We start from the raw sequence: 23,507 nt of genomic DNA, 5'->3' as shown, positions 1-23,507 counted from the left end.
CATATTCTCAAAGTATTTACTTCCTCATCAAAAAGTTGTAGACATGAATGATGACCAATAAACTACATGATGAGATGATCAGACTGAAAATTTTAAAACTGTGATATCTGTAAAAAACTGAGTTTGATATCTTAACTTCTACTTGTCCAACTTTTCAATGTGTAAACATGATCTGAAATCAACTATTAGGCCTTAATGACCCGTTTGTGGAGTAATATAGCAGAGATTGTCGTATGTATAGTCTGCAATGCTAAGATAAAGATTACAAGGGACATATTCTTATGGATCTTAGTATGAGCATGACTGAAAACCTTATGGTGTATGAGGTCATTTGCCACAGATAGTGTTAGCTATTGACAAGTTTGATACACATGTATATAGACTTATGCATATTATCAGATAGTGATGGTGGAGTGTGTTAACATACTTGTGGTTCTGTACTTGAAAGTCAATTACTCATGCTAAGATTTTAGTCAGCTCAACATTAATCCCTTGGTACCAATAATAAGTACAGTTGGCCTCATAAATGCGCCACTGTATATGATTCTGTACCTTCAAGGAATACTGCAGTCTTTTACTATGACCTGGAATGAGACAATTATGATTCTTGAGAGTTTCTACGTAATGCAGAAAGTTCTCACGTTAAGTCCAATTTCTTTCTTTGATAGTGGTAGTAGAAATCACCATATTATAAAGTCCTCATTAATATCGTCTCAATTTATTCAGAGTAAATTGCATTTCAATTTCTCATAATTCCTCATTGCAGTGTCTATCACAGATAAGGAGACAAAACTGTATCTTCAAGAATACAATCATTCATGCCATTAACCAATGGTCCTGTAAGCTATGCGATTACATTTTTCTCATGAAATATAATGCTAAGAATGAAATGAATAATGAAAGCAAACTTACAACGAAGTAGTAGTGAGTATGTCCAAAAAGGTCTTCGTATCAGCAGACTTGTTTGGTCATACACTGCATTACTTTTCAGGCTTTTCTGTTATGAGAAAATATATTTCAGCTGTCATTGTCAGTGCAAAATGAATTGTTCTTACTTTGAAGAAATACATGTACAAACCAGTTTGTTCAAATCGGTATGAAATGTTCAAAATGATGTATTGTACAAAGGAATATAGAGTTTCATTATTGCATATTTTCTATCTTTCAAAATATCAAATCATTTACAAGTTCATTCTTCGTGCTGCAAAATGTATAAAGGGTGATACATCTGTAGTTTTAAAAAAAAAAAAATCTGCATTTCGAGAATTTGATACATAGCAATAGTAACCATCTGAAATATTGGAAATAAACCTGAAATCAAATCCATTTGTGTGATTCTTTTTCTTTATAAGTGTATCATTGATATGTGTGTGTATGTTTGAATGTATGTGTACTGGTAAGTACAGTGTTGTTCGTGTGATGTCTGTATTTTGCATTGTATATGTCAGTATAGTACATGTTGCATGCAATCACTTTATGCTTCATGGCTTTCAGATCTGAGTCTAAAATAAATACACATAACTACACCATGTTTAACCAAATCAGGGAAGTTTTGGTATGACACCAATAACACTTCATATACACACACTAGAACATTAAACATAAACCCAATTAATATAATGATAATAACAATAATGAAAATAATAATACAACATTGGTAGCAACACATCATCATTATCATTATTATTACTACTGCTACTACTACTACTACTACTACATTGTATTACTATTATCATCAGCAGCAGCAGCATCATTACTATTATATCATTATTATCATGTTTATTGTTGTGGTCCATGCACTTGCATCCCATCCTAACTTGGAATACATGTATTTCTTACATCAATCTGACCTGGATAGTTTATTTATTGGGGTGGGGAGGATGTATACTATAAACTAGAAATGTCGCTATGGCGACTGGTATGCCTCCGCCATAATGCATGATTCTCCTAATAGGTCTAGATAGTTCATGTGGACAATGTGTGATTACATTTTCACAAAACTGGCAAAATATTGAAATGACAAGTTTGTCACAAATGTGTTGAATGTTCACCTTCCTTGACCTTGGTTTAATTGGATGAATAGGAGAGCATGTATTTGGGGATTTAAGGACTTTAACTTGACTTTGACCCATTCATACATTTAATGCAATGAGTAATTTTCATGGTACCGGTATGGAGAAAAAGTGCAATTTCTGTACTGAATAGTATTTGTTACCATGTTCATCTGGCCTTTGACCCTAAAATTCATAAGATAATCACTTTCAGGAAGAACATGCATAGATATGCAGTAAGTTTCACGATAAATTGAGCCACTTCCGAGATATGGAGGAAAAAGTTAGTTCAGCACTTTCACTTGATCTTTGACCTTTTGACCTTTGAGGCAATAAAAAAAGAAAAAGAAAAAAAACTCTCCAGAGAATTTCTATTAGGTTACACATGCATACACCAAGTGTAAAAAAAAATACTAATCCTGCTGGCATTGCATGAACATGAGGGAAAAAGTAAAATTTTGAAGTGTTGCACTTGACCTTTGACCCCATGAACCCTACATTCTCTAGATAATCACTGCCAGTCAGTACATGTATATACTATGTTCCATGAAGATACCTTGAACAATTTTCCAATTTACAGAGAAAAAAAAGAAGTTTTAATACTTTTACTCGACCTTTTGACCTTTGACCTTTGACCTCATGACCCAAACTTTCACCAGAGAATCTAAATTGGGTAATACATGTATACACTAAGTTTCAAGAAAATATCTTCAGGCATTGCATAGATATGGTGGAAATAGTGAAATTTTATGTATTTGACCTTGACCTTTTGACCTTTGACCTTGAGCACGTGCACCCAAAAGTTGATAGGCACAACTTCACTCCTTAATACACATACATGCCAAGTTTCATTAGGATACCTCAACAGCTTTTGATAGTTACCTTGTCCACAAAATTCATTACGGACGGACGGAAAGACGGACGGACGGACGGAAGGACGGACGGACGGACAACCCGAAAACATAATGCCTCCGGCACCACTTCGTGGCGGAGGCATAAAAAAGAATCTAAAAGACAGTGAACGCCACCAAGAACCAAGAAAGTCACATGTACATCAGATGTTGATTAGCAGAAGTGATTTATTGACTACACAGCAAAGAAAGATGCATGCACTCTCTGGAGCAACCTCCCTACTCATATTCAATAACTCTTCCTCCATTGACATTTTCAAAAAGAAACTCAAATTTCACTGATTCGAAGAACAATACCAATGATTGAGTAATTCATGGATTATTTGTACCCATAGTTAATTTGTATGTTTCTTTCTCTTGTTACCTGTTATGGGCACAGAAACATTGACAGGCGCTTTATAAATTGTTCATATTATTATCATTATTCTGATTACGCACTAGATGAAAAATCACCATTGAAAATTGAAATCATGAATATAATGATACTGACTTACTTGCCTACATATTATAACCTCACAGGGCTGCTAGCACATGCTTTATGAGGACAATCTCCAGCTGGGATGTCTCTTGGTAATTCTTGCTGACTCATAATTTCATAGGTACAATATTGTGAAGTATTGAGCTTCACTTTTAAAAATGACTAAATTAGTCATAAACATGTCTCAGAACTATGACTTTCCCATGATCATTCCAACAGTGATTCCTGACAAAGAACACTAAAAAATAACAGCATGGCTCAACATTTGCAGTGGCTCGGGGCCATCAGAAACAGATGTTGCGCCATCACTTTTTAAGAAGATATGTGGCACAATCTGGCCACCAAATTTTATTGTCAGGAAACCAAAGCAAAAAGCTTCATTGAGCCTTGAATAGTTTGTTGATGGTGAAATTATGTGGGTTTTTTTGTTGTTGTTTTTTTTTTTGTTTTTTTTAATGTGTGTGTGTTTGTGTGTTTTGTGAGTGTGACCAATGGATAGGGACTAAAGTCCATATCATTATATAAACAATAATAATAATATTGTCCGAAAGTAAATTGTTCATAATGTATTGTAATCAATTGAAATATCATTCATTGGAGGTTCATGTACAACATGACCTGATCATTCCACCCTCACTAACACAATACCATTCTAGCTGTTCTTTAACCTGCAAACAGTCAATCTGTAATCTTGTTGGTATATCTAACATGGAACATTTACAGGTATTGAATCACAGGCTTTTCATAGAGATACCATATAAAGTGGCATGTCCCATTAAGTGGCCTGCCCTTTTCACTGCAAACAAGATTCATCTGCCACATGCATATACCAATAAAGAGATACATGTATAAGCTTTTATGACTCAATGAATGTGCATTGTATGTTAAAGACAGATACTCCAAGATGCATTTAACTACAGCTAATGACATTCACAATAAAATCACTTAACGTCAATAGTATTCCACAATGATGCTAACAATTAGAGCCATTTATCTACTGCTCACTGCTTGATATACCTTTTGTGTTCTGCAGCTCCTCTTAAATGTTTGCTCTTTCTACCACACATAAACAGAGCTATGACTCTTAACAGCATTATCATGCCTGATGTGAGTGAACATGGTATTTATATCCATGTAAAATTCATGGGATCTATATCCACATAAAATGTTGAGTGAAGATTGACTGAATAATTCAGGAACATGACAAAAATAAGCATACCTTGATGCTCTATTATGCTTCTACACGAATATGGTATCATGTTTGATATGGACAGTATTCACAAAGTCTCTGATCTTGGATCACTAGGTCAGTCTAAAGTCGTTTCTTACTGGCACCTAAGTCAGTTGAAATTCTGACACCAACATGTATGCTTTAAAACTCAATTGTAAGACTTCATTAACACATCACACACACACTAAAACTTGTCACTGCTTGTTTGATAGCATCACTCACTGCCCTATGATGGAAACTGAAATGCAAGTGTCAATTTTTGAATTACTCTTCATCTATTCATTAAGTCTGCTTACATTTCATACAGGATTCCAATAATTAATTTCTGTAGGTACATTATTGTGAACATGAAATCAAGAGGAAAGGAAAAGCAGTGATTTACACTACTGTAATATGATCAATCCAGTTACACACCGTCTTCAACTTCAAATCCTCTGAACATGGTAATATGTAATTAACACTGCAACAGTTTCACTACGCTTCCTCCACCATGACTGAATAACACATGAAACATTGATAAGCATAACTCAAAATTCTCAACTCAATAACTCGGCAATAGTATGGATGAAGGGCAAGGATTAATTCACTTTGTGTTGATTATAGACTTTCACATGTCACAATGGAGAATAAAACCTCACCATTTTATGCTGACTTCCAACAGTACAGAATTTTCATGCAATAATGAAAGTCTGAAAACTACAGGCATTGTGCATTTAATGACATCATTCATCCAAATCTAAATTGCAATCATCTAAATAAATGTCACTTGCCTACATTAGCTTCTCACTACACTTGCAAAGAAATGTGTATTTAATTGATGGTTATAGTTTCAATATCAATTATTCCAAGTTTCCTCACTGACATTTAAATGGGGAAATAAGTGTGCTGAATGGTTTGTTCACCCTTCTTAGGCTGAGAGACCAGAACAGAGCAGAGCCACGCCTCTCTCATAGAAGGTGAGGTCATTGGTGACATCACTGGCCATCGTCATGTCAACGGTGAAGAGCAGCTCACCACGGGTCTGGTTCAGATACACTGGAAGCTTGACCTGACAAATATATTATGAGGGAAGAAAACATGGGTTACCAATCTGAGAAAGAAACACATAACTGACTGCTACACATGGGCAAGAGAGAGAAAAGAAAAGGCATTGTTTATAGTTCTAGCAGGTGACAGATAAAATGGACTGGGGGGGGGGAGAAGGAGGTGAGATATAGGTAGATGCAACATAGCAAGACGATGATATAGATGGTTAATCTACATGTTGAAGAATAAATTAATTAATTAAGAGAGGAAAAGATAACACAAAATACCAAAAACTAATCAAGTTTTATAATTGTAAGATTTAACATTACATGTGTATAGAAAATTACAAAGTATCATTTTGTAAATAATAATAGGACAAAAAATCTGGCAGCCTGGGTTAATTAACCTGTTGAGGACAGGCTGATTTTGGTATAACATGCATTTCTCATAGACACCTGCCCGAATACACTCTTGACTAGTCTTCAACAGGTTAATACAAATGAGAGATGTGCACTCACTTTTCCTGTCTGGTCTGGGAGTTTGCCATCATCAATGTGAGCCCAACGAAGGCTGGTTTGGGGCAGGTCAGAAGAGATCGTAGAGCTAAGCTGGAGCTTGTTTTGTTTGCACACAGCTCCCTGTAGCTTCAGACCTGTTGTGGAGGAAACAGTCAGATAAAGGTTTAGACTTTTCTCCCTACAACAATATCATTCCTTTTCTGGTATCTAAAAGACTTGTGAGTTGATTTCTGAAGTAGTTTGAAAAGTTAAAGCTTTATTTAGTCTCTTTCTTATCTTCTCTGAGGAATTCACTTGCTGTGCATATCCAAATTTGTATTTCTATAACCACATTCACACACAAGGAACGTTTTCACGTACACATGGGCCCTACACAATAAGATATAACACAGCTTTAAACCCAACTTTGTCAGAGACTTTGGACAGTGTGTACGATGCTATGATTTCTGTCACAAATGGCACTTGTAGCAAACAAAGGGTTAAGATACCAATCAAGACATGCCTAAGATTTGCATAGTAAGACTTAACAGATTTCTTTAAATTCTTTTTTAGAACACAAGATACCTCCCCTATTCCAGGGAAAATTTGGTATATTTAACCTATGGCGTTGATAACCTAAATGGTCACATCAAATGTCTTTGGAAACTACAAAATATCACAGTTAACAAGATAAAAGAGTAAATTCCGACTTGAACCATTATATCCATATTGATTATAAAGCTGAGGTACATTCATCAAATAAGGGTCACAATGACTTTGTGAGAATGTTTCTGAGGGAAATGCATCATACCTGACACAGCAAAGCTGCAGTCATCAAGCTTCAAGTCACAACCTGGATCAGAGACAGTCACCTGAAAAATAAACATGGATTTATGTTTATAACTCAACAAAATCTGAGACACACACACATGGGTCAAATCTTCACACAGATATTCATGGTTCTATGTAATATAAGTGGTCAGCTTGGCTACAAAGACATTAACAACACTCTTTGGATTATAATTTTAATCGAAAGGCACTTAAAGTGACCAACATCATAATTGAAATTATATGTGAATTTGTAGATAATCTTTTTATTTATCCATCTATTCATCTGTCCTATTCATCTATCTATTCATCTGTCCTCTATTCATCTACAATACATAAAGGCATTTATCAGTCCATCTATTCATCTATCCTCTATCGATTTGTCTGTCTATCTATGAGTATCAAACTGACATACCTCTAGATAGAGCTCCTCCAGTGGCCAGCTGTTCACCTGAGCCACATACTGCCTAGTGGCTGTGATGTAAGCCTCGGTAGTAAACAGTCCTCCTAGCCACACCTCCTGGTTCTGGACACATATCAAAGAAGGCTCATAGTGACTATATACCAATATGTAACACAATGAGCAAATGAATGATGACCAGCTAGTTAATATCTAAAGCATGGCACTGTCAACTACAGCTTTTACTACACAACTGGCAAGAGTTGCTGCACAAAAAAAGCTATAAAGTGCATAAATGGAATGTGACCATTGAATTTGAGATGAAACAATTGAGGTAAACATGTAACTCAATGCATATGATCACTTCATCCAACTTTGTCATATGGGTAATGGCATCAAAGTTACCACTTAGTTTGAACACAGCAGGCCTATCTACAGAAATTTAGGAAGGGCTATGGCACAGTGGACCACAAGATTCAAAACCACATGATCTACACAGTGATACTCTAAAGTCATACCAGCTGACAATCTGTATTTGATCTGTCGATATCCAATGCAACTACTATACTGTTTGCACAGTTTGAGACCCTCCCACTTAATCTATGCAACCCTATCATCCTGCCTCAAAATTCTATTCAGCAAATCACTGCCAGAGAGACGTTTCTTGGTAATATTTTTCCCCTTCAGAGAGGTACCATAAAACTCATTAGGCGGTCAGCACAATGCATTAGTATGTGTTACCCATGTCTTTCCGACAATTCTGCTCATTACATTTTTCACAGAAAACTCACAGTATATTTCATGTCAATTGCACCCTACCTTGAGCTCCTTGGCACCACCTGATGTGGTTGCCGTGGAGATCTTCTGTAGCTGGTTGATGCGTTCACTGAAGTCAGACACCCACTGGATGACAGTGAGACCAGCTGGGACAGTGTAGCGGTTCCATCGTTTGGGCAGCATGCCTTTGGCCAGTGTGCTGAGAAGGGCACGGTCATTGTTGGTCTGTTTCTTCTTACCCATACAGACGGCCAGGACGTCGTTGAGATCATTGCGTACATCTTTCAGCAGCTGGTTGCCATGGTTCACCTATCAATCATACATGACAAATCACATATTAAATTCACTGCATTGCAAATGCAGTGAGAACTCACAATTATCTATTTTTACTAAGTCTGTTAACCCAAGTTAATATAAATGTGAGAACTATTCTTGTGAGTAAATAAATATAAACTTTTTATACATAATTCCATTGCAGTTAAGCAAAACTTCACATATTCATTTTCAATTGTATTGCACAATGTCTAATCACACATGGGCACATGTTGGGAATTCTTTTTGTTCCTCTAAACACTTGAGCTTTCATTTGGTACTTGTACAACACACAGGTGCATAAATCAACCATCTTGCACCACACATCAACAAATGGCCCATCCAGTTTATCAGAGCACCATCTACACAGTCACACAGCTGATAAGTATTTGATCAATGTTATCAAATCTTGACAGAAAAACAAACCTCACCTCTCTCTCAAAGAACCTGAACAAAGGATCCTTGATGTTGTCAGCTGTGCGTTTCAGCAGCGTCAGTTTCTGGGGGAAAAAAACAACAACAATCACAGATGTATAATAAACACTTCATGGATAAGGCTCAAAGGCTCCCATCATGACATTGGTGTGCAAAAATAATAACGATTAAGTGCTGTTCATTAACCTGTTGAGGAGAGGCTGACTTTGTTATAACTATTTCCCATAGACACCTGCCCAAGGAAGCTTGGGACTAGACTTTAACGGACTAAGTACCAATGTGTAAAATGCATTAAGTTGCTTCTAGGTCTATATATTTGATCAATAATGCATCAATCACACAAAACTCGAAATAATCACATTTGTTACAGTGTACATTGTATGTCTGTTGGGTGACAACTCTCAATTCTTAAAATTCCTTTTTCCCCATCTCCATTTCATCTCAACTCCAATCCTGTTGAGTGACAACTCTCAATTCTTAAAATCTTCTTTTCCCATCACCATTTCATCTCAACTCCAATCCTCCAAAATGGAAACTTAGCAACTTATAATGCTCAGAGAGCCACAAATGGTGACAAGTTGTATTTGTTTGTTCGTAAATGCATATCATCACTATTAATGATGGCAAGGAATACTGTAAAAGTGGAAATTTTCGCGGTGATTAAATTTTCGGGCATTTCGCGCAACCAGAAGCTAGCGTGAAAATAAAAGCACACGAATATTTTTTTCGTGCCATATGTTCCAGTAGTTGATGTCTTGATCCCGCAGAATTAAATACACGCAGAACTCTTCTTACATGGCCAAGCGCAAAATATTAGTCGCGTAAAAATATCCAATTTTTACAGTAGATATCAGTTCCTTTGATTAATATCAGGCACGTGCACTTAAAGTTATTCTTCATCCTTCCTAACCGATAAAAAGTCCTGAATATAGTAAGACTGATAGCTTACCAAGAACATTTATGATTCACATTTCAAACATTCCCTGTCACATGGAAAAGTTGTATGATTCAATATTCAAATAATAATTTCCTTTAAAAAAAGATATGTGTGTTGTATTCAACCTATTGCTGAAAATTTGGCAATCTTCAATAGTAGGTCTGATCTTATATGGTCCCAATGAATTAAGTGAAATGGCAGTGGTACTCACCTTGGGTATGAGGGCAAGCCAATTAGCAGCCGAGGAATGAAGGCTGCGCATCCAGGCTGGTCTACCATCAGAGGAGGAATGACGTTTACGTTTCTCCTCCTGGGTGTTACCCTGCATGAAGTCTTCTTCATCCTCCAAGGTTTGCATCTTGAGTAGCTTGCTGATCATACTGGTTCCTAGGAGAAGTCACACAAACATTCAGTCAGACTTTATCATTTCATCTTATTGCCATCACAATTACCATTATTATTATAATGATATCCATTGTTATGACTTCACCTCTATCACCACCACTATCGTCATCATCATCATCATCATCATAATCACAATCAGTGTCATAATTATTAATCACTTCCATAATCATTATCATCACATGTGGGTGTGGTGCTACCTTGTGTGGTCAGGAGGACTTTCTCAGCGTTGTTAGGGAGTCCAAGCCAGGATGGGGTCTGGTTGTCAGGCAAGGCCTCCACCCACTGCACAAACTGCTCACGTCTGAGGGAGACAAAATGAAAAACAGGCAAATATCAATATTTATTTCATCATACATGTTGCTACCACTTTATACATGTACTTTGATAACTAAAGGAACTCATCAACACAAATACCGGTATACTTCCCATCAGACAGGCTCCCTTTTGACTTTTACTTTACATGATGCAACCCTAAGATTAAGCACTCACATGAAAGAGTTTACATACAATGTGATAAATACAGCATTTGGCAATTTCTCCTTGCTATCAAGCATACTGAACCCTGATAAATGCAGTTTAAGCTGGAAATAAACTTGGGCCTCTAGACATCATTACCATGCAATGCAGGACAGACTAACACTTGCTGACTGAAATGTGATTTCTTATAACAAAAATATGAGTCAAAAGAAAACTTTTTAGATATTTCCTCATATTCTTCACAAGATTATTTCTAATCACAGTAATGTTTAGAAAAATTATGCAGGTTTCTACAATGCTTTCGCTTCTTCAGATTTCCATTCCAAAGTAAGCAACATTTATGATGACATCAATACCTGAAGAAGGAATACTTACCGGATTCCTTCAGGCATGTTGATGGTCTTTCCTTCAGCGTCATGGATGAGAGGGAAGTCAGAGTCAAAGCTCTTCACAGTGAAAAGCTTCTCAACAAAGGCAGACAGCAGGCGCTATAGGGTTGGGTTGGGAGACAAGAAATCACTGTGAGAGCATTGATTATCATCTCCAATATCATTACAGCCTACTTCTTTCTCCTATCATGAGTGAGGATCCTTCAAAGTATCAATTACTTCAAATAATTACACTGACGTACCAAATCAAGTTGTGCTGCAGTTGATCATGCTTATTTCCACACTTTGGTCTCAAATTAGTCATTACATCACCACGGAAACAATTAACATGAAATTTTTCCACCAAAAGTGCATCAGGTCTACAATGTCAGATCTGTAATTGATCAATGAAACACAAATAAGTCAATACAGGTCATATCTTCCCAAAAATCTGTCAAGAAATCCTAATAAGAGAATAAGTCTCTGATAGTTACCTGGTCAAAGTCATTGTCGATGCGTCCTCCATAGATGCACTGTGAGAGGAGAGTCTTCATAGCATCCCATGGCACCTTGTCTGGTGGCAGGTTGGAGCGACCCTACATACATGGCAACAAAATAACACACTTGGAATACAAATCTCATCTCAAAAATTTGCTATGATGCTTAATGACTAGTAATATATCCCCAAGGTTGCCTCCTCTCTTTGGACCAAAATCGCAAGAAACTATTAGCAGTGTAAACAACTGGTTACTGTTTGTTGAAACATGAGTTAATTGATCAGCCCCTTGATACAAATTTTACTCTAGCAAACACAATTTTTTGATATTCAACATTTAATATTTGCTACATGATTCACAGAATCATGCCCCCACTTAACAGTTACTTAATCTTTTTACTGTGATCTATTCAATTGATCAATCAATCCTTAAATCAATCAATCAATCTATCTATCAATCTATTTACCTATCTATCCATCCATCCATCCATCAATCAAGAAAGTGAACTGCACTCTATTTGTAGCCAAAAAAAAAAAGCTGCTGAAAACTGCTTATCTAATAGTGACGAGCCAATGGAGTAAAATGGAGTCAAAAGGGGCCTGAGCTTTCGATCCTAGCAGAATCTTCATTAGAGGCAAAATGACGTGACTCCATTGCACTCTATTTGACGTACCTTTGCCACAGTGTCAATCCAGATGTCTACTGTGTCACACCCACAGCGTAGGTCAGACTCACTGAACTCATACTTCTTGGCCCAGCCCAGAGGGCTGTAGACCAGACGTTCCTGGATGATGGCATGGAGCCAAGCCAGCAAGAAGTAGAGACGAGCTCTTTCACTGGGAGCCTGGGGGTTAAACAAGTTTGCATATCACTCGAGTTATAATAATGGCATACCATTAAGATGTTACCATGTATAACTTTTCCTGAGTTGGAGTATGATATTGTGGTTAATAGTCATATAGTAAGCTTAATTTAGACATTCACTGACATTTCTCAGCTAAGCAATGATTTGATGAGAAGTAGTCGGGGGGGGGGGGGGGGGGGGTGGGGAGTACTCAACTACTTGTCATATTAAAGCTGCTGCTTTTTACATGATTCTCACATTGGTTGTCTTTCTTTTATAATGGAAAAGGGTACTAATACAGAAGATAAATATTGATTATGTACAGTTGTATATCTGCTTACTCCACAATGATGGCACTGAAATAAGTTCTTTCTACACAAATGAAGCTTGTTCAGTTTTAGAGCTTGATCCAGGGTTAAGATCCATTCTGTTCTAACAAGGGTTTCTAACTAGACACAATATGTGGACAATATCAGTGGTATAAAAGACACTTAATCATGTGAACTTGACTTTTTAATGGGCACAGAAGACTAAAGAAACTGTGAGCTAGACAGTCTTTATTGTGCAGACCAATATTGATGACAAACACATGTAAAAGTTATCAACAGTGTATGCCAGTGTACACTGGAATTGTACCGGTTTTTCCTTGGCAGACACACATCAACCTTGTAAACTAGGGGACTGTACTCTCAGTACACTGGACAGTTTTTACTGGGTGGACTCACCTTGTTCATTCTGGAGACAGGTACAGTGCTGAAGGTCCTTAGCAGGTTAGCCTTCACTCCAGGAGGTGGCTCAAAGACAAAGATACGTCCAGCACGTAGCAGATTCACTGGCACCTAGAGAGTACAAACAATAAAACCAAACAGTCATTATCTTGAAATTTCCATCTAAATGACTCAAAACATTTTTTAACTGAAAGTACAATGCATGAAAAATGACAATGGCAACTGAATTCCAGTAGCTGCATACCATCACTGTTCTATACTTCACATCACTTGTTTCATACTGAACATTTTGACAGATATCCAATACCTTGTATAGGATGTTTGCAATAAGTAAGCTTTTAAAATGACAAGTAGAAGCTTACTATCAGCATACAACTTTAGAGAAGCCTTTCTTCTCTGGGAATTATCATAGTATTATAAAGTCAAATAAAGTGGAGCCGATATAGCCACTCATAATCATAACAACAAACATAAAAATTATAACATCAACAAAAACAATAAATAACTGCATCAAATTCATTGCTAACATTCAGGCACCTCATGGAACAGAAAGAAAGTTTGCAACATGAAATAAATACATAGGGAGAAGCAGACTTTGATGGAGTAGTGGATAGAGCAGCATCTCACCTTGGGATTGATCTCCATGGTGAGGAAGAGACGGAAGCTAGGATGAGGAGACAAGCTGTGAAGCTTCTTCTCTAGCTGTACCAACCACTGAGGAGCAAGATGGACATTCTTCAACATCACCCACCTGATACAGAGATACAAGTCATGGCAAGAGAATATATGTTAGGATTACTGTATATCAATATCACTCACTTAAAGGATGCTACATCGCTGTTTAATGACCACCACAATATCAGTTATCAAAGGACACTGTGCTGATCAATGCCCGATTAGTACTCATTTCATAGCGCCATCATCATTAAAGTATCCACGATCAACTCTTTCATTGTAAGTATCAACATCATCGGCAACATTCCTGTCATCATGGACATCGCCGTGTAGTTCATTCGATCAGGTAATGCCCCCTCCCCCCCCCCCAAAAAAAAGAAAGAAAATAAACTAAATCAACATAATCACAACAGTAGTAGTAGTAGTAGTAGTAGTAGTACTAATAATAATAATGATGATAATAATAATGATGATAATAATAATGATGATAATAATAATAATGATAACAATAATAATAATGATGATGATGATAATAATAATAATAATAATGATAATAATAATAATATTAATAATAATAATGATAATAATAATAATAATAATAATAATAATAATAATAATAATAATAATAATAATAATAATGATAACAATAATCATAATAATAATAATAATATAATGATAAATATAACATCAACAAACAGTAAGTACAGACTGAAATCAACATTAAAATAAAAAACATCATATGAACTCACTTTCCAGTCTTGGTTGAAGAATTGATGACTTTCTCTGCCTGACTGAAACCTTCAGCAGATCCTGGAGTATTATGATACATAGAAATATTCACAGACTTACACTTTGTAGACATGATAGACACAATTTTGATTCGATCACACTACAGAAACACATAATATGTGACTCACAGCCGAGACGACAGTAATTTATTATTACTGCGTTTACTTCAGGGCTGTACAGCAAGGAAACTGTCTGTTTTTGGTGAATTCTTTGTTGTACAGTATCAAAAACAATTTTCAAAAAAATCTACCCACGAATGACAACATGAGTTCATCTATAAAGCTTTATTAATGGTGTTGTATCATATCACTGCAGTAAAAGATAAGAGATCTTTTCATGAATATAAATCTTCTATACTTCCCCCTCCAGTGAAACTCACAAAGTGTTCTAGCATGACTCTAATTCCTGCAATGCTAAGGACAACAATGTGACTTACCAATAGCAATGGAGGTGAGGGTTTTGTTGAGTTCAGCAGCCATGTCATCCACACTCCAGCTGGCATCGTATCCCGTCACTGAGCACATCAGGACTGGTGTGTTACTCTTTAGCTGCAGGATGGAAATATATCCACAATTTTGTTAAAACCTTGTTTGTTTTAACAGGAGTGCACTGTACAAACTTACCCTAAACACAACCCCTGTAAATATCATGCAATGAAAACATACTGTCATAAACAAATTAAGCAAAAAGAGTTACTAAATCGAGTACAAAACTCTTCACTGTTCTTTCCTAACACAACATCCTACACTATCTATAATACATCTTCTGCCACGACTTAATATTTCCTCTGTAAAGAAAACCTTTTCAGAATTCACGATGGAATGGATACAATCCTGCCCTGTCACCCAAACATCACCTTCTTATCATACGAAAGTAAATAAAACTACTTGTCCCAGCATGTCACACAAGTAACAAAGCCTATCATTAGTGAACACAATCCTGTTTTCAGAAAGCAGAAGTGCGCCTACCTCAGACTCTACAACATGGGCCAGGTCTAGCTCCATAGCAGCTGCATGCAGGAACTGTTCCCCAAAGACTGCAGTAACAAAGAGCTGTGTGGACGCTAGCAAACGATCTGGCCGGAAGGCTTGGACTAGGAGCATTTGGTGCAGTGCTTTGCCAATACCAGCTGCAACATAGACCAGTTTGAGACTTGTGTCAGTCCAATGATACCTTGCAGTGACATGCCAGTTTATCATTTGAAGCAACACAAAGTACTGACCACATCAATTACAAATTGCTTAGTTCATATTGAAGTATGGGTGTTCAAACACAAGCATGCACTGACATTTCTACAGCACTACAAACAATGTAGACTATTCTAAACTCACAATAATTCATGAGTGATTTCAAGAAATAAATTCAAACCTGAAGCCTTCTCTCGACATACAACTTGTAACCTGCGTTGGAATGAATAAAATCTACTCATACTACTTTGGTAGAATAATCAATTCAAATGTCATCAATCACATATCATTTTGACTAAACTGTGCTGCAATGCCTACAGAGCTGGATGGAGGGGGTAGCTAAACATGTTTTATTGCTTGGCCTTTATTGAGGGGTGGTCTTTATGGAGGTTGGCCTTATGGAGGAGTGGTCTTTATGGAGGGGTTGCCATGGTGATAACTCACTCAGTGGAGATGGCTCCTTCCAGCAGTGTGGCACATGGTACTCTGGGTTTTGAGAGTTCATCCACTTGGAGAAGTCCTGTAAACATGGTACACAAATTTACCGATTGTGAACAAAGGACTGCAAATTCCTGAGAGTCATTTAGAGTAAACAAAAGCTGAAAATGATTTCTGGCCCACAATTATATCATTCATTTTAAAAGAAGACTCCCCGCTTCTAAAGCTACTTTCCTGTTACACAAGCAAGAAAAAAAAATTTTTTTTTTTTTTCAAACTTTATGAATTGCTGTAGTAAAGTACTCAATAAATGAACCAAATTCATGATCTTCATTGTGTCTTATTCTTGTTCAAATCTTACAAATAAGAGGTAACAAAATACATTTCTTGCTGAAAAGTTCATGACTAATGCATGCCATCTTGCTTCGATAACAAACAAAGCTCCCAGACACAAAACTGACAGTGTCTCTTCCACACCACCTGCTTCCTTGACGGTAACTCTTTCCATAAATACATGTATACTCTTGAGAAAGCAAAATTGTGTCAAAGCAAAAGTATCACAGGAAAAATGCAGCATACATTACATGAGAGAGGAAATTTTGCGCTAATGTCTCTCAAACAAATACACTCAACTTTCATCACCTCTCCATACAATCTCGGCACTCTACGTGGCAGAGCAACATTGCCAAGCCTGTTACTATAAGCAGAGAGAAGCTTTCATTTCTGCCACCCACATCTACCACTACAGCAGCTAATCTACAAATATGGAGCTTTTCCTGACCAGCTTAAATCTCTCTGTCTCACAAAAAGTTTGTTAATTCAATTCTATCATATCACATTCTGGACATATATGATTTACAGCTATGATGAATCAATAGAGTGTTCCTCAACAACCATCTACAATGAGCACCACTGCTACCACCAGGACTAAGTCTGCGCTTTAAGCTACTCTTGCCTCCATTCTTCTAACGTACTTTGACATGTACCAATACAATCTCCTAACACAGTATCATTATCTAGATAAAGGAGTGCCCTAAAGCCCTAAACAACATTAATCTAACTTAATCTAAATTCTCACAATGCAGAATCCACTTTTTCTGAACGCTGTCTACAAGTTCACATTCAATTATGCATGCACTAGGCACTAGATACTGTACTGATTACAGCAATGATGAATATCATATGCAGATGGAGTCAATGGTGATAATATCAATTATTATCATGATGGTAATTGTCATTTTTCAGATTTTTAAAAAGTACCGTGCTAGTTACACTACAAAATACTACACACCACTAATCCCTCTAATTCCTCTGCTGAAATGGCACCAGAATTATAAATAAGAGAGTGTAGTAACAACTGACCGCATAACTACATTCACCAAACATGTTTGACGGCTGTGAGTGATAAGAGTTGTGAAATCAAAGTGAAAGAGGAATATATCAAGTGACAATCAGAAGTAAAAAAGCTCAAAACTGAATGAAATCAAAGACAAACATAAGTCGTAAAAAAAAGAAATATGTGCAAATGTAAAATGAAAGTAAAGGCATTTCATGTTTTGTAATGACATGTACACCTCTTTTCAACCATTCTCACTGAAGATTGTAATTGCACATGCTATCATTAAGAAAAGTCATGAATTCCCAAAATAAATTAGGTTCTATAAAAGTGTACTCAAGACACTAAATGCACACAGAAAACTGTCTATTCTCTTCAAAATTTAAGTGGGTTAGTACTCTTTTTATTTTGCAATTTTAAGACTGGATGACAAGGGTATGCAAGAAACACATAAACCTAACAAGCTGATTGAATATAAAATAATTCTGAAGATTGAATATCAATCACTCACATTGCTGGACGAGACAAAATCTGGTAGACCCTCAAAGGCTTGCAGCTTAGCCAGTCTCAACATGGCATCAGACTGTTCATTGCTGAGGCCAGCAATCCTAGGCTGAGGGCTGGAACGGATGGTCTGATCAGCTCCTCGTAGGAAATGCTCAAACTCCTGGCTGAAGTCCCTTTCACTGGCACAACAACAGAGGGCAACAGTTTTGCATATTTACCATAATGATGTAATGATGTACTATATCTGTTCAACACTAATTAAATACACAATCTGAGTGGTAGTTGCCATCTATATATTCCTGCTTCTACGCATAGTAATCATTGCTGTATGGACTCACATCTTGAAACTCTTAAACTCTGGTAAAATTTCTTTAACTTTTTGTGTACTTTTTGTTTTTCAATCTATCCAGTAATAACTCCATGCTATATGTTGCTGAGCTGTATTACAGACAGAATGAAGCACAGTCGGTCTCACATAACATACACGTAGATGTCCATATCATAAGTAATGTTAATTTCAGCTATTTCATATGTGTAGCTCATTCCAGTTCTCAAACTGTCTCCTTGATTAACAATAAGTGGTATGGAAATATCTTTGAAGGATACAAAATGAAAATAATGTCTCATTATAGTCCTCACTGGTCTGTCCTGCTATAAGATTTGATCACACTGATGATAAGGGAACCTACCTCTGCATACCACGGATGTGGATACGTGCCAGCAGCACAGCAAAGATGATGTGATCCTGGTGTAGCATTCCCCTGGCTACACGATTGTAGGAAATCTGTGTCATGGAGAGAATGTGACAGAACCTAAGATTTTTAGTAGTCTGTTGTCACCAAAAATGAGTAACTTCTACACATAGATCTTTCCTTTTAAATTCTCATTGACCTAACTGCATCAGATACACCATCATTAGAAATCCCATGACTTTAGGCAGCATAGTTATTTCTGACCCTCAGAAGCATCAACATCTATTCCCTAACCTTATTCCTTACGTTACAGCCTCAGTTTCCAGATATAAGTCAATTTTAAATTCATTCACCTTTGAGACAATGTAACTATTACAAAGGATCCCCGTCAATCTTACACGCAGTCTTCATTAAAACTTGAACAAGTGGAGAGGAGTAATGGAAAGATGACTGCACCCATTGGAGACTAGCCCCAAGTATATTCGGGGCAGATCTTTAAGGAAAATGTGTGTTATAGCAATATCAGCTCGTCCTCAATGGGTTAAAATCTTTGATTGATTGGTGACTGGTGTCCAGTCTGACCTGGAAGAGATCCTTGATGATGATGGAAAGCCTAGCGGAGTACTCAGTGACCCCAACGAGACGAGGGTTGTCATACAGCACTGTCTGGAAGATCTCTAGGAAGAAGTGCAGAGAGTACTGGTACAGGAAGTGAACCTGTGGTCAGGGTCAAAGGTTAAAAGAGAAAAAGGTATAATTATTTTACCCATGTAGAACAATCTTCTCTTTATTAACAAGTTAATTTGAATTTACTACATTGCAATAAGCCAACAGTAATGAGCACACATAGAATGAACTGTCTCAAACCACAATTTAGGAAAGGAGGCAAATAATGAAGAGTGGATATCAAAAGGTTGTTTCATCATTTCTGAAGCAGAAAAGCATAAACTCAACTTTCTTAGTATCATTATCATGTCTAAGTCATTTCCATCATGGAATAAATGCTTAATATAGAACAAAAAGCAACAGTAAATAGCTTACAGTTATCAACAAAACAGGATTTAAAGATCTTTATTACATATGCTTAATCCCTTGTCCTGCCTCTCCTATTATGACTAAAAATCCAGTGTGCTCAACAACATTATGTGACAGCAGTATTGGTAAAGGGCACACTGATAAGAACAAGGACAAGGCAGAGACAAAGAGATTAATAATGCAATGTGAGAGTTGATGAAAGCTGACCAGGTTGAGTGCCTCCAAGGTGAAGTAGATGGAGCTGCAGGACTGGGCCAGGGAGAGGTACTGCTGAGAGACCGTCTCCACCTCAGCCATGATTTCATCTGTCTCCTCGACTTTCCTTGTCACCTCCGCAGCCTCTTTCTTCAGTGTCTCTAGGGTGGTGATGATGCTGTAGGAAGAGATGCACACACCACACGGGCTTACTCTCATGCACACCATTCACCTTATCCTCTTATAGCTAACATCACAATAATCATGAAATCAGGAATAATCAGGAAATGCTGTATGATGAGTAACAAACTTTTACATGAAAGTTTAGTCTCAATATCTACATCATTTGTATTCAGAAAACTTAGCAATGAAACGGAATACAAAGTGAGACTGGTGGCTCCAAAGTGTTTGAACAAGTAAAATCTGAAGCTTCAAGATAATCTTCCTTTTTTCTTTCATTTTTGAAATACATAGAGACAATCTCATCAAAAGACTACAAAATAATCTTTATAACAAACAAACAAACAAAGGTTAAATCAATCTTATGGCTCTTGATTTGTTTTAATTGCTCCAAAGTATAAAACACGACTAATAAATTTATACTTGACAAAGGAATTAGTACGAAGAATGTCTCCTCACCTGTCTGAGTCTAGGATCCTACCCTTGGCATCATTCAAGGCCTGCAGGAGAGACTTCTCCAGATGGCGAAGACGAAGATGGAACTCACCTACAGGTCAAATCAAACATATGGCAATGACATCCTTAGATGGCAATGAAAACAGAACAAACACCAGTTAACCTCCATAGACTGAATCATAATACCTGTTCAACCAATTCTTCTTGACAGAAGCGCTGCAAATCAAAACATCCACCTACACAAGGGTTGTATATCTCCAAGGCATTACTGTGTGTCTGGTACTAAATCTTAAATAGATCAGTTCACCAACAAGTTTATAATCAAGTGAGGCAAGTATTTGTTTGTAACACACCAATATTTCTCAGTATTTAAACACTATTAAAAAATGAATCACAAAACATATTGTATATCTATGTATAATATATCGTATGGCACTGATAATAAGTATGTTTACTGTCCAGTCACAACAGTGTGTCTTTTTAGGAAAGAGTTCCATACAGTTTCTCACAGCAATCAAAAGTTAAATTCAATTAATCTTAAGATCATACAAACAGGCAGTAATCCTGTCAGTAAGCTACTGACCTTGTAGTTTGAGGAGATCAGATCTCTTCTCATCAACGTCTGGACGCTCAGCCTTCAGCACCTATGGTCAGTGATGGACAAACAGTTGGTTGAAGTCACTCTCATGTCTCACCACATACCCCAATAACACTCCCATGTCCATTATTAGATCAAAACAGACTACGTTGAACAAAACTTCATGACTAGGTTCCCGGACAAAACCTGTCTGGTGTATCCTAAGAGGGATCATGATCAGTAACACACAATACACAAACAAACATGGAACAAACTACATGTATCCATTTGATAATGTGAGTCTAATGACATCATAAATTTATCTTCTAAAAGATGCTATAAACCTGGATCTCTTCTCACTTTTAACATTGTGATAGCACTCCTAACACTCCTCACCCTCTCACAACAGATTAAAAGATTATCAACTATAGCTGACAAGCTACAAAGGATGGGACTTACCTCATTGAGACACTGGCTCTGAAGACTACTCCTGGTGACAGTGAAGTTCACAAACGTCACACGAGAACAGATGTCTGGTGGGAACTCAACCTGTGTAGACAAAAAAAAAAATGAACAGAATTGTTATTTAAAAAGAAATATATTTACGTGTCCACAATACAAACCCAGTCTTTAATCATCTTTGTTGCTATCAGCAAAAGTGACATTCATTTTTCATATTGTTATCTTATTCAACTTTTTGCTAAATGATCAGCAAAAGTGACACTCATTTTTCATATTGTTATCTTATTCAACTTTTTTACTGAATGAAGCATAGAAGAGAAATGTCACTCAGGTTTACCTCAATCAAAGTAAATATGGGCTCCTACACTTACGAAGTCAAACATAGAATTAAACATCAACAAATCTTTATTTATCACCACCTCTGTAAATATGTAAGAGCAGAGTAATGATGGAATATAATGTAGCATGCTGATTTAATTTGAGTACCCAACATAATTCTATGCCTTCCACTAAACTAGGGAGGTGATGATAGTAATGGTGCCTTACCGTTGGGTCCCTGGTCGAGAGGAAAATCATGAAAGATGGTGAGAGATCGATGTCCTGGTCACCCAGACTGATGAGAACTCGACCACCAGTACGACGCACCTCACGGTTCAACACCGGGTTCAAGATGGGATCATAGTTCTCAACATCCTGAAATGATGAGTAGATCAAAGTTACAAACGTTCTTGCACTTATCATCCTAGGCATACAAGTTGTATCTGTCATAATGGTTTCAAACATTTGTTAGATACAAGGAGTGCTCACCTATTCCCACTGAAACCGTATAAACTGTACGAGGCTGTTGTTATAGAAGCATAAATTCATTTTTTAAAATGGTTTTTAGTCATGGAAAATATGCTGAGTACTCACAGCTCGTGAGTCAATTAGCAACCTGCATCACACATAAGGGCTCACATTTTCATTACCAATATATGAACATTTTGTCTCTACTCACCTGCACAAGCAATGGGTTTCCAAAGCGGAGAGAGCTCTCCAGGTTCTTGCGGAATGCATCATCCAAGAAGCTGCATTAGGATGACAGGCATCACAAAAATTGCATTTATTTTGAGAAATCATACATCTTACCATCTTACATGTTCAAGATAAACATCTAAAATTGCCAAATTAATTTGCTTTGGGTTACTCTTGTCTATAGTCATCATTAAAACAAATAGTATACAGACCTTTTCATGACTTCAGGTGCATCTGATACTAGTTTATCACACCATCACTCCTACGGTACACTAACCTGAATTCATGAAGCTTTTGACATCAGTTATCAGGTGCCATTAGTGGTGATCAAATATAACTCATTCTTTCTATATTCAGTCCTACTTGTTCAAACCAGTGTGCAGTACCCATACAAATATATTTGGTTTTCAATTACAGCTGACATGAAATGAAGTATAGTATGATTGCAGATTAAATATTTGATTCTTGAGTCTCCCGATGTACTAAAACCACTGAACAACAGTTATTGTATTAATGAGGAATGTGAGAGAAAGCTGTAATACAACTCACCTGGTCTTGGTGATCTTCTTCTCCCTGTATTCATTCATGATGAACTCTGTGGCCTGGCCTGAGGGGTCAATGATCAATGGATACCTGTTGTATCTCTTCAGCATGATGGCATTCTCTGTACACAGGTCATCAGAAGGCAGGGCACTAGCCTGCCAGCGTAGACGCTCATCGGCATTGGAGAGGTACTGGAAGCCACGCAAGAGAGAATCATGT

At 37.0% G+C, this 23,507-nt stretch overlaps 1 protein-coding gene across 1 annotated transcript in view; it reads right to left on the bottom strand.

The window, feature by feature from the left end:
* Nucleotides 1-5,109: 5,109 nt before the first annotated feature.
* The window catches only part of LOC139737543 (cytoplasmic dynein 1 heavy chain 1-like), a 70,030-nt gene continuing 51,632 nt past the window's right edge, over nucleotides 5,110-23,507 (bottom strand). Inside the window, exons 65-92 of the mRNA XM_071648219.1 lie at nucleotides 23,295-23,479; nucleotides 22,729-22,798; nucleotides 22,278-22,424; nucleotides 21,729-21,818; nucleotides 21,276-21,336; nucleotides 20,696-20,783; nucleotides 20,069-20,234; nucleotides 19,409-19,543; nucleotides 18,824-18,918; nucleotides 18,139-18,313; nucleotides 17,654-17,686; nucleotides 16,298-16,373; nucleotides 15,635-15,795; nucleotides 15,103-15,214; nucleotides 14,627-14,687; nucleotides 13,830-13,953; nucleotides 13,200-13,313; nucleotides 12,304-12,474; nucleotides 11,628-11,729; nucleotides 11,141-11,253; nucleotides 10,486-10,589; nucleotides 10,095-10,270; nucleotides 8,943-9,011; nucleotides 8,242-8,508; nucleotides 7,438-7,548; nucleotides 7,006-7,066; nucleotides 6,216-6,349; nucleotides 5,110-5,719 (exon numbers count right to left, since the gene is read on the bottom strand). Coding sequence (XP_071504320.1) covers nucleotides 5,579-5,719; nucleotides 6,216-6,349; nucleotides 7,006-7,066; nucleotides 7,438-7,548; nucleotides 8,242-8,508; nucleotides 8,943-9,011; nucleotides 10,095-10,270; nucleotides 10,486-10,589; nucleotides 11,141-11,253; nucleotides 11,628-11,729; nucleotides 12,304-12,474; nucleotides 13,200-13,313; nucleotides 13,830-13,953; nucleotides 14,627-14,687; nucleotides 15,103-15,214; nucleotides 15,635-15,795; nucleotides 16,298-16,373; nucleotides 17,654-17,686; nucleotides 18,139-18,313; nucleotides 18,824-18,918; nucleotides 19,409-19,543; nucleotides 20,069-20,234; nucleotides 20,696-20,783; nucleotides 21,276-21,336; nucleotides 21,729-21,818; nucleotides 22,278-22,424; nucleotides 22,729-22,798; nucleotides 23,295-23,479 — 3,342 coding nt within the window. The 3' untranslated portion in view covers nucleotides 5,110-5,578. The remainder of the gene's footprint in view (nucleotides 5,720-6,215; nucleotides 6,350-7,005; nucleotides 7,067-7,437; nucleotides 7,549-8,241; nucleotides 8,509-8,942; nucleotides 9,012-10,094; nucleotides 10,271-10,485; nucleotides 10,590-11,140; nucleotides 11,254-11,627; nucleotides 11,730-12,303; nucleotides 12,475-13,199; nucleotides 13,314-13,829; nucleotides 13,954-14,626; nucleotides 14,688-15,102; nucleotides 15,215-15,634; nucleotides 15,796-16,297; nucleotides 16,374-17,653; nucleotides 17,687-18,138; nucleotides 18,314-18,823; nucleotides 18,919-19,408; nucleotides 19,544-20,068; nucleotides 20,235-20,695; nucleotides 20,784-21,275; nucleotides 21,337-21,728; nucleotides 21,819-22,277; nucleotides 22,425-22,728; nucleotides 22,799-23,294; nucleotides 23,480-23,507) is intronic.

Source organism: Diadema antillarum, unplaced genomic scaffold (genome assembly GCF_040938485.1).
Source record: "Diadema antillarum isolate AM-2024a unplaced genomic scaffold, OU_Dant_1.0 seq00000696_RagTag, whole genome shotgun sequence".
Lineage (NCBI taxonomy): Eukaryota > Metazoa > Echinodermata > Echinoidea > Diadematoida > Diadematidae > Diadema > Diadema antillarum.
Note: the sequence above shows the minus strand (reverse complement) of the source record. Positions and strands in the feature narration are given on the sequence as shown.